Source organism: Pelodiscus sinensis, chromosome 16 (assembly GCF_049634645.1).
Source record: "Pelodiscus sinensis isolate JC-2024 chromosome 16, ASM4963464v1, whole genome shotgun sequence".
In the NCBI taxonomy this organism is placed as follows: Eukaryota; Metazoa; Chordata; order Testudines; family Trionychidae; genus Pelodiscus; species Pelodiscus sinensis.
In genome coordinates, this window is record NC_134726.1 from 21,034,536 (window position 1) to 21,046,167 (window position 11,632).

Below are 11,632 nucleotides of genomic sequence, written 5' to 3' on the forward strand. Positions count from 1 at the left end.
CCCAATCCTCCCCTCATTTTGACATCTACTTTTAAGTGTGTTTTTAATTATGTAAGAATGATTCCCACATACTCTGGGGTTGCACGTCTCCACAAGAGTGAACTAAACACATTACCATGACTGTGATGTGGTGTACATAATACTAAAAAACCCCCACATTTAGGAAGTTTTACCTTATAGACGACATCTGGCATGAAAGAACAGACAATGCTACTGTTGTACAAACGAGGAAATTCCAGGTAGAGGAGTTTTAGGGCATCAACTGCCTGTTGATGAAAGATACATATGTAGAATGTATGCTGTAGTCATGGATAACATTTTAGAAGTACATTAGGAAATAGAAAGACCCCACTTTAGTGCTTTTTTCTGGAGGTAGGGGGGTGGAATTAGAAAGTGGAAGAAGGAAAGCAACATTTAAATTGGAAAGGAGGAAAGCAAACCATTACCTATCAAAAGTACCCCAGATCGTGGTGCTAACAACTATGACAAACAGGATAGCCCATCATGATTTCTCCCACACAAGTAGAAGGTAAGGAGTCTCAGTTATTCATGCACTTAAGAGTCAGTGCATTTTGTGACATTACCAAAGCCCAATATGCTAATGAACCACTTTCTAATTATGGTTGGTGGTGTCCTTGTGCAATCGAATGGAAAGAACGAAGCATGAAAGCCTTGTCTCAGTTTTATTAATCTGAACTTAACATTCTGCAAAAACAGGCCCAAAACTTCTCTCGTTGAAGCAAAAGGGAATAGTACCATGGACTTCAATGTGAGCAATCCAGCCAAATGGTGAGTGAAGCGCTCTTAGCAAGAATACCTGATTTGCATGGCCTTTGACATCGAAGTAGATTATGAGGTTATGATGCATACATTCCATAACAGCTTGTCTCAACGTTGGCACTTTTTCACCCCGGAAATCTCTCCTACAGAAAGGTATGAAGAGTTCAGTGAAATGCACACAATACAGGAGAACAAAGAGGAAGGAAAGATTTCATTTGAACTTTGCCTAGGTGTAGTTAAAAACATCAAACATATAAACCAATGGAGCTCCATCTTTGCAAAAAAATAGATACATTCACAGTAACATTTTAGGAGACAGTGTAAATATCCCAGTGAGTTTCTTTTCCTAGATCTTGCAAGAATGGAGATAATTAACATCTTATGTCCAGGTCAAAAGTCTCATCTGAGATCTTCTTGATACTACCTAATTCCTTTCCAATAGCATAATCCGTATGTTCTAGAAAAAAAATTATTCTTCCCACCATTCAGACATGATCACTTAAATAATTTAATCAAGAGATATGTCAATAAAATTCATGTTAGAAATAGCTAATTCAAATCAAATGTTTTTCAGACCAAACCCTATCTTAAAAAGCATTTAATCAAGATTAAGTTGAGGTTAGCACTGCTTACACATTTGAGAATCTCTTCTTTAAACCCAATATTTGGCTTTATGGTTCCTACTCCAACAAGGGGCAAGGAGACAGATTCTTATCTGCCTCACCATACCACAAGGGGCATCAAATGAATGTGAAAGTCTGGAAAGTTTCAAAGATTATTTAGTCATGGATAGGTCAAAGTCACAATTTTATTTATGATGGATGTTTTGGCACTGTAGAAAGTATTAGTAGACTATGGCTGATTATTTACCATAGTCTATGTTTTGCAGAAGGATTCAGCTTCTTAACTTCTTCAAATGTCAAGTCACGTAAACTCCCAAACCCATCAGTTGTCCTTTCGACTGTATCATCATGCATTAGAATGGGAATGCCATCTGCAGTGAACTCAACATCCAGCTCCACACCTGTGGCTCCATTCTCAGCTGCCTTTTTTTTTAAAAAAAAAAAGAAAGACAAAAGCTATTTAAATATAAAGGTGCGTGCTGCAATGCTTACTTTGTATTACAGAGGCTAAGCTACTAATATTCTCTAAGATTTGTCAGCCCACAGAACACGATGGGCTTTAGCTTAATTCTTATGAGGCCTATATTTGTAGATCTAATATGGAGATATGTCCCATACACCAAATAGTAAATTGCTGAGCAAAAGTACATGTGAAGAATGGAGCGATGTCTGGGTTGATCATGGCCTAGCCGTTGTAGACAATGGATAAATTAATCAGGGGAATAGATCTTAATTGGGAGGCAATCCAGACTTGGGGGAATCTGCATGAATTAAGGTGGAAACCAATTATCTGGGGCCAAGTAACCAAGGCATGTAATAGAGAAGACTCTGGCAGTTTATTTTTCCACCATGCATAGCAGGTATGACAGGGTAGGAAAAGGATACCTCACTGTGGCTTTTTTTCTCACCTAAAAAAATCCTACTCTATCAAATACCAGGTATTTTAAGTATAAACTTCATACACTATTTCTTCTCTGAGGGTGTGTCTACACAGCACCCTAAACTTGAAATAAGATACGCAATTTACGCCATGTAAATTGCGTATCTTATTTTGAATCTATTTCAAAATAGCTTATTTTGAATTTTGGCGTGTCTACCCTGCCAAATTTTGTAATAATGCGTTATTCTGAGCCATTCCTTATCCCTCTTTCAATTAGGTTTCCCGGGATGGCGAAATAGCATGCCTGTTATATTGAAACATATTTTGAAATAACGGGCAGCTTGTGTAGACATGGGGTAGCTATTTTGGGATACCATGAAATAGCCATACAGTGTAGACGTACCCTAATGATATAACCTGAACTGCTCTCTTTATCCAATACAGTATACAAGATCTTATGACATTTCTATTATAAATTGAAGTGAAAAAAAACTTATCGGGAGGTAGAAGGGGGGAAACAACTTTGTGAATAAGCTTTGTGGCAGCTGGTAATTTATTTGAATTTTAAATAAATACATAAATTTCAGTTCTGGCGCTCATGGACACAAAGGCAAAATAAACATTTGCTGATTCTCACTTCATTTTATGAAAGCAAAAGAATAGAAATAAGAGTCTAACACAATAGTCCAAAACAGAAGTAATAATAGAAAATTCAAATAATCATATCTGCAAGAAAATTATTTTAACTGAAACAAGATAAAAACTAGAAAATCAGGACATTGTTTTCAAGATAGACTACTAGATTGCAAGTTTTAGCTGCCTATGGCTAAGTGATAAGAATTTGTGTCCTCTTCCACAATACTGGGATCAGTTTTTACTGTACACTTCCAAGTTCATAACATCAGAGAGATATCTTGATCTTTATGTTAAGTGTGCACATAAACAACTTGTATGCAATAGTTACTAAGGAGAGGAAGCCAGAGTATGACTGATCAGGAAGGTGGTCCACACAATAAAAAGTTTGAATATCCTTGCTCTAGAACCGTGGTCACCAACCAGTCGATCGCAATTGACCCATTCCAGGCCTCCCATTTCTCCCCACCCCCAAGAAGCCCCACTACCTACGTCGAGCGACAATGGAGGTAGTGGCAGCTTCCTGCGGGGTGGACAGAAGTCCTGCAGCTGCGCGTCTCTTTCGGGGGTTCCGGAAACGGGCTGGCTGCTTCTTTACCCCAATTCTGTGGCGTGCCAGGAACTTACTGGGTGAGTCCCCCGAGGCGCACGCTGGGGCTTCCCTTCTCTGCGGGAGGGGGGAATCAGGCCCAGACAGGGCGCATGCGCGGGCTTCCCTGTTCTGTGGGAGCAGGGAGTTGGGCCCGAAGGGGGTACACGACGGGGCTGCGAGAGGCTCACACAAGCCCCGGCGGAGGCGCACGACGGGGCTTCCTTCCTTTGCGGGGGGGGGGCAGCCCCGAGGGGGCATTTGTGCAGGCTTCCCTGCTCTGCGAGAGGGCGGGTCGGCCCCGAGAGGGCCCGTGCGTGGGCTTCCCTGCTCCGCGGGAGGGGGGAGTCGGGCCCAGAGGAGACGTGCGACAGGGCTTCCCGCCTCTGGGGGGGGGGGAATCCTGGGAGGAGGCTGGTGCAGGGGACTCTCTGTCCCCACTGGCACCCTGCCACAGAACCCTATCCCCTGCCCTCCGAGCACCCTGTTCCCTCTCCCCTGCCTCCAGCCACAGAACCCTGCCCCCACTGGCACCCTGTCCCCTGCCCCAGCATCCACTAGCATCCTTCCCCAGTACCATGTCCCCTGCTCCCACCAGCACAGTTGGGGCCACATTAGTGAGGCTTGGGGGGGGGGGGTTGGAGGAGGGTTTTTTTTGCATCTCACTTGTGTGGCTCCAACTGACTTTTCTGTGGGTCAGTGACCCCTGACTCAAAACAGGTTCCCTGCCCTTCTCAGAAATAAAGACAATGCAAAAACTTTTTGTGTTTGACAGTTTTTTATTTAAAAATGAAGCCTGGCCAACAAACCCCCAATTGGGGCCAAGCCCCCATCTGGCCATGGCATCATAACACTCCTGCATTCTCCCTTCCCCCAGGCCCTAGATCTGAGCCTAGATCATACACTGAAACCCCCTGCCCTCACATACCCCAACCCAAATTCCTGAACCCTCACATCCACAAGCCTGTGGCTTGCTTAGCAGCCCAACCCTACATCTGAACCCAACACTGCCCGGCCTGGAGCCCCTTCCCCAAGCCAGCGTCCCCTTCTCCACCTCTTCCTGCATTCAGATTTCCTCCCAGAGCTTGCATCTCTCACCCCTTCTCACACCCAAATCCCTCATTCCTACCCCAGAACCTACACATCCTATCTCAACCCAGCAAGGGTATGGCTAGACTGCAGGAGTTTTTCAGGATTCCAGAGATATCTCAGAAAAACTCTTCTTCATCCAGGGATGCGTTGTTCTTCTGCTTTTTTTAGTGGAAGAGCAAACATGCTCTTTTGGTCACCCCTGTATTCCTCTTTTCATGAAGAATAAGGGAGCTTCCAAAAGAAGGGTTTTTTCTGACATTTGGTCCAGTCTAGACAGGCCAAATGTTGGAAAGACCTCTTCTTACAGAAGAATTGGGGGGGAAAAAGCAGCAGTATAAAGGTTGGGGATAGCAAGTGATGGAGATGAGGAGAATAGAGAGGGTGGGGCTTCCAGGAAGGATTGGGACAGTAGAGCTTGGCTTGTTCTGTCATTTAAAAAGTAATCTTGGGTGTAAAAAGGTTGGAGACCACTGGTCTAGAATGACCGTGTTTTATCTCTTTGTTTTATTACTTGCCCAGTCTTAGGACAGCCCATGAAGAGTAAGAGAATAACTAGCCCAAGTCATCAGAAGACTGAATTTAACCATGCAGGGGGTGGAAGGCTGCATAGCATTTCCTCTTGACTAGTCCATCTTCCCTTCTTTTTCTCACCCCTTCTTTTCCTCTTTCCCAGAAAGCTATGCCTGTACAGATCTCCTGTTTTCCGCACAATGGTGCTGGGTGTATTTACAAGACATGGTAGCTCAGTCACAAGGAGACGTTTTGAGATATTTAGAGAGAGGAGTTTGACTACTGACATTTCTAGAATTTCCTTCCTTTTATCCCTTGGATAGAAGTATAGTCTGAGTAGCTCAATAACACAGATGTTAAAATAGTAAACAGCATCTACTTTGTAATTTCCAAATTCATTCTGTCATATACCAAGTTTGCTCTGGATTATCTTGGGAAATAGATAGTTACTACATTTACACTTAATGATTCACAAGTGTGTATAACCCCCCTGTTGTCTTTGTTTCGTTTTAGCGGCTCGACTTAATCCCTATGGTTTGTTGATTAGTTTGCACTAATTACTCCCATTTGTAAAGCCTGCAGTCTTTTCTTTGTTTATCACACCTTTAATTGCAATCTTTTGCTTGATTGTAGGCAACAGTTTGTTTATGATTTTTTTAAATGGTTACAGAAGTGTTGAAATGTTGGTTGATGTGCAATTTTACTACTATGATTTGATTTCTGGTGATGTGTACTCCCTGCAAATACTCCTATACAATTAATTTGTGCTGTTAACATTTAACAAAACAAAATTATAATCAGTGATATAGCTTATGGCCAGAAAGGATCATCTACTCTGACCACCTTTTTAACACAGCCCACCAACAGCAGCCACACACTAAACTCAGCAATGGAAATGAGGTGCATCAGTGCTGGAAGCCACAGCAGTAGCACAGAAGTAATTAAATGAGGTACACCCAGATAATCTTGCCAGGGAAGGCAAAATCTCACCCTGGTCACTGCAGATTTGACCTGGGGGAAATTCCTTCCTGATCCGATATTACCAACCAGTTAGACCTGAGGCACGAAAGCAAGAACCAGCCAGCCAGGCATCTGAGACACACAGAATGCTCAGTACCACCCTGCCCGATCTACCCTGCCCAGTGTCCTATCAACTGCTGCAGCCATGCCTGATACTTCAGAGGAAGGAGACAAACCTCCCAGAATACACTAAGGATGTTAAATGGTGGTTACCTAGTTATAATTGTATTGATCAGTGTTTCTCAACCAGTGGTACGAGTACCCTTGGGGTACCTGAGAGAAGTCTGGGGGGGTACGTGTGCCCTTGTAGCCAAGAAGGCTAATGGCATATTAGGTTGCATTAAGAGGAGCATTGCCAGCAGATCCAGAGATGTCATTATTCCCCTTTATTCGGCTCTGGTGAGGCCACATCTGGAGTATTGTGTCCAGTTCTGGGCCCCCCACTTAGTTGGGATTGATCCTGCCTAGAGCAGGTGGCTGGACTTGATGACCTTCTGAGGTCTTTTTCAGCTCTATGGTTCTATGATTCTACATCAACACAACTGCAATTTGGAAAAAACTGAATTTTTGTTTTAAGTTTTACAGCAGGTTTTTTTTTTTTTGGTACTTCTTACACCCAAAAATTTCATCGCCTGCCCTGCTACAATTAAGTTGTTTAAACAAATATGTTGCAATGGTAGAAAAAAAATGTGTATCTGAAAACTGTAGGTACTGGGGGTAGTTATAATTTTTTTAAAGGGGTACATTATAAAAAAAGGTTGAGAAACACTGGTATAGATACAATTTGTATCAACTATATGATTAGTTGACAGCACCGCTCTGCAAAGTTGCAGCAGAAGTAGCTCCAGGAGCTGGCTCATGCCGGCTCCGGAAGCCACCCACACTGTGGCTCAGCGTTTCCCCACTGTGTCTCTACCTCCCCTGCCCCCCATGGAGACAGTGCTGGGGGGAACTGGCTTTTAAGCCAGCTCTCCGCAGCACCGACTCCTGCTCCCCAACCTTGCTGGAGGGTAAGTGACTAGTTGAGTCACTACTCAGCTATCCTGTAAGTGTATGCTTATCGGATAGCTGCTAGTCGCCTACATCCCTAGAGTACACTAGGAGGGAAAAAATTCTATCCTAACCACCAGTCGTGGCTGGCTGAAGCCCCAAAGCTTGAGCTTTAGGAACATCAAGGCTGTGTCTAGACTGGCCAGTTTTTCCGGAAAATCAGCCGCTTTTCCGGAAAAACTTGCCAGCTGTTTACACTGGCCGCTTGAATTTCCGCAAAAGCACTGACTTCCTACTGTAAGAAATCAGTGCTTTTTGCGGAAATACTATGCTGCTCCCGTTCGGGCAAAAGTCCCTTTTGTGCAAAACTTTTGCGCAAAAGGGCCAGTGTAGACAGCTGAGATTTGTTTTACGCAAAAAAGCCCTGATCGCGAAAATGGCGATCGGGGCTTTTTTGCGCAAAAGCGTGTCTAGATTGGCCACAGACGCTTTTCTGCAAAAAGTGCTTTTGTGGAAAAGCGTCCGTGCCAATCTAGACGCTCTTTTCCGAAAATGCTTTTAACGGAAAACTTTTCTGTTAAAAGCATTTCCGGAAAATCATGCCAGTCTAGACGCAGCCCACATGTGCCTGCCACTATCACATCCCTCCCTTTCATGATCTGATAAGTGAAGTTGTTCTTTACCAAAGAGGTTAACAAGTTGTTATAAAATTATCTTTGGATTAGAATGTTTTGTCTCATCCAATTCACAACAAAAGTTGGATTATTCTGTTTGCTACGGTGCCAAGATGATTTCAAACAACAAGAGCAATAGACAATAGGAGAAAGCACACCCTTCACACACCTATTTCTGCTGCTTAGAGCTTTCTCAAGAAGTGAAAACAGACCATTCTTTCCGTTTCTATTAGTCAGACCCCCGTGGGAAGCACTGAAACTGACAAGAATTTGGTTGCATTTAATTTGCTGCTGCTTTGAAAGCGAGGAACGAAGTAGCATTATTTAACCAAATATGATTCAAAATTGGTGTTTGTGGGACCAGCAGAGTAGCAGAAAGCCATCCCCAGTACCCTCCTGACAGCAGCTGGGACAGCCCTGATGTGCTAGTGTCATATTGTCCCCACCACTGAATACTTCAATTTGTTTGTACCTGTGTATAAAGACGTGTCTTGGAGGGGCTGTCTTTGTCCAACCTGGGGGGCAGTGAGATCTCTCAAGGCATGTCTACACAGCAGGGCTAAACTCAAAATAAGCTACGCAACTTGAGCTACATCAATTGCATACCTTAAGTCAAAATAGCTTATTTCGAATTTGGGCTTGTCTACACAGCACTTATTTCAAAACAGAGCACTCCTCCTTTGACTTCCCTTACTCCTCGTACAATGAGGTTCACAGAAGTTAGAGTAAGAAGCCTGTTATTTTGAATTTATTTTGAAATAATAGGCTTTCTGCGTAGACATGCAATACATTATTTCAGAATAACTGACATTATTCTGAAATAGTGATGCTGTGTAGACATGCCCTCACTGTCAGAGCTGAGTCCATTGTCATGGGTACAGCATATATGTAGTGGTTTGGTAGAGTCTACTGACAACTATTACTGTATTTCATTTAATCAACGATCCTTATCTGATTTTGTGGTCTTTGGGGGCTCTCTTGCAGTCTGTTGTGTTGGCTATTTGCACAAAGTTGGCACGACTCACAATGACAGAGTGTGGGGTAAATCAGGCTCAGATAGGGTTGCGAGGCTTCCAATTTTCGACCAGAACATCCAGTCAAAAAGGGACTTAGGTGGCTCTAGTCAGCGTCATTGATTGGGTGTTAAAAGTCCAGTCAGCAGTACAACAGGGATAAGGCATCCACCCTGCCTGCCCTAGTTCCACATACCTCCAAGAAGCATTGCTCTCCAGCTCCTACATGGAGAGATGGCCAGGGAAACTCCGTGTGCTGCCTCTGCCCCCAGCACCACCTTCACAGCTCCCACTGGCCTGTAACCACAGCCAATGGGAGCTGCAGGGGCAGCATCTGTGGGCACCAGCAGTGTATGATGTGCAGTGCTGCCTAGCCACACCACCACCTAGGCACATGGCAGCTGGTTCTGGGAACAGCATGGAGCCAGCCCCATTGTGCTGCCAACTGGGAATGGCCCACTCACTCAGAGCCTACATCATGAACCCTCTGCCCCAGGTCAGAATCTTTTCAAGCACCCAAACTCCCTCCCAGAGCCTACCCCACATTCCAATCCCTGCCCAGCCCTGAGCCCCCCTCCTCACCCAAACTCCCTTCTACAACCCAAACCCTGAACCCTCTCCTGAACCAAAACCCCCCATCCCTCAGTCCCAGAGCAGAGCCGCCTCATGCATCCCAAATCCCTCAGCACCACCCCAAAGGCTGGACCTCAACCCATGCCATGTTTCTGGCTCCATCCCAGAGCCCGCAGCTCCAACTGGGGCCCTCCTGGCATCCAAACCCCTTACCCCAGCCCAGTGAAAGTGAATGAGGGTGGGGGAAAGCAAGAGAAGGGGTCTCAGTGAAGGGGGTGTGGCAAGGTTGTTTGGTTTTGTACAATTAGAAAATTGGCAAGTAACCCTTGGCTCAGTAAGGAGAGAGTGTGCTAGGAAGGGAGGCTGTCCCAGAGGGTTCCTGGGAACAGCAAGCAGAGTGTGGGGTAAATCAGGCTCAGTTGGGATTGCCAAGTGTCCAGTTTTCGACTGGAACACCCAGTCAGAAGGGGACTGACACGGCTGTAGTCAGCATTGTTGATCCAGCTGTTAAAAGTCCAGTCAGTAGCACAGCAGGGCTAAGGCACCTGCCCTGACTCCGCATAGCTCCTGGAAGCATTTCCCTCTGGCTCCTACATGCCCTCTGCCTCCAGCTCCACCTGCACAGCTCCCACTACTGACCTGTAACCACAGCCAATGGGAGCGGCAGGGGCAGCCCCTGTGGGCACCAGCAGCGCACCCAGCCAGCTGGAGCCCTCCTACATCCCAACCCCCTGCGGCAGCCCAGGGAAAGCCAGCGCGGGAGGGGGGAGCAAGGGAGGGGCCTTAGGGAAAGGGGCGTGGCAAAGCGGTTTGGTTTTGTACAATTAGAAAATAATCCTAGGCTCAGCAAGGAGAACGCGTGGGAGGGGAGGGGCTGTCCCAGAGGGTCCCTGCGGAAGGGCAGCTTGGAGGGCGGACTCAAGAGGGACTGTCCCGGAGGGCAGGGCAGCCCAAAGGAGAAGTTCGAGGGGGGAGGGGCTGACCCAGAGGGTCCCTGCGGAAGGGCAGTCGGGAAAGGGAGGACTCGGGAGGGACTGTGCGGGGGGAGAGGCTCGGGGGGGGCTGTCCCAGAGGGTCCCTGGGGAAGGGCAGCGGGAGAGTCCCAGAGGGTCCCGGGGGAAGGGCAGCCGGGAAAGGGAGGACTCGGGAGGGACTGTCCGGGGGGAGAGGCTCGGGGGGGGGGGGGCTGTCCCAGAGGGTCCCGGGGGAAGGGCAGCGGGAGAGTCCCAGAGGGTCCCGGGGGAAATGTGTGTGTGTGGGGGGGGGTCCCCCGGTGGCTGACCTGTCTGATGGCCGCCAGTGTGTTCTCGGGCGCGTCGTGCCCGCCGCCGCGGTGGGCGATGCGGGCGGCGGTGCCGCGGGGCTGCAGGATGTGCTGGGCTCGCTGCAGGGAGACGGGCTCCAGGCTGAAGAGCCGCAGCGCCAAGTAGAGGCCGGCGGTGAGCAGGCAGGAGAGCGCCGGGCTGCGGCTCAGCACCAGCAGCGCCCCCAGCAGGGTCGTGAAGGTGCCCAACATGGCAGCCAGCTGGGGGAGAGGGCCGGGGAGCCCCCCCCCCTCCACTAGTTGCTAGGCCGAGCCAGAGCCTTTGCACCGTGATCACACAATGATCCTCACTTAGACCCACCGGCCAATCAGAAGCCGGCAATCGATTTCCAACGACCAGTGAGCCGCCACCGAATCTCTGCCACCAGCCAGTCAACATCGATCACTGGCAATCGCCAGCCAATCACCATCCAGCGCTCGCCGCACCTCTATCCGTCAGCCAATCCTCAAGTACCGCTTGACAGGATCTGGGGCGCAACGTGGCTCGGTGTAGTGGCTTGTCTCGACGCTCCAGCAGCACTGGCAGAGCCTGAGTCTGTTCAGTAGTAATAGAGATGTAGCCCTGTGAGTCTGGTCTTGCTGAAACAAAAGACAGGACTATGCAGCACTTTAAAGACTAACAAGATGGTTTATTAAGTGATGGTTTATTTCGTGGGTCTGACCCACGAAAGCTCATCACATAATAAACCATCTTGTTAGTCTTTAAAGTGATGCATAGTCCTGTCTTTTGAGTCTGCTCTGACTCCTGGAAGTGTCTAGAAGGGGACGTTCAAAGGTGCAACGGCAACTGGGGATCTTGCAGCTAATTCCTGATGTTCAATAGACCATGAATCGAGCACGCAAAAAGAAAACACTGTCCTAGTGTTAAAATCACAGCTTCAAACGCACTTAAGAGTTGTTTTGGTCTTCTGTTTCCTACACATATAAGGGG

General features: G+C 47.1%; 1 protein-coding gene across 5 annotated transcripts in view; it reads right to left on the reverse strand.

Annotated features, from left to right (window-relative positions):
* GDE1 (glycerophosphodiester phosphodiesterase 1) overlaps positions 1–10,999 on the reverse strand; it is a 38,396-nt gene extending 27,397 nt beyond the window's left edge. For all 5 annotated transcript variants that reach the window (XR_012896145.1, XR_012896147.1, XR_012896146.1 and 2 more), the window contains exons 1-4: positions 10,660–10,999; positions 1,651–1,826; positions 818–923; positions 174–266 (exon numbers count right to left, since the gene is read on the reverse strand). Coding sequence is in view for 1 of the 5 variants with exons in the window: in XM_075899400.1 (XP_075755515.1) it covers positions 174–266; positions 818–923; positions 1,651–1,826; positions 10,660–10,893 (609 nt within the window). In the remaining 4 variants the exon portion in view is untranslated. The remainder of the gene's footprint in view (positions 1–173; positions 267–817; positions 924–1,650; positions 1,827–10,659) is intronic.
* Positions 11,000–11,632: the final 633 nt, after the last annotated feature.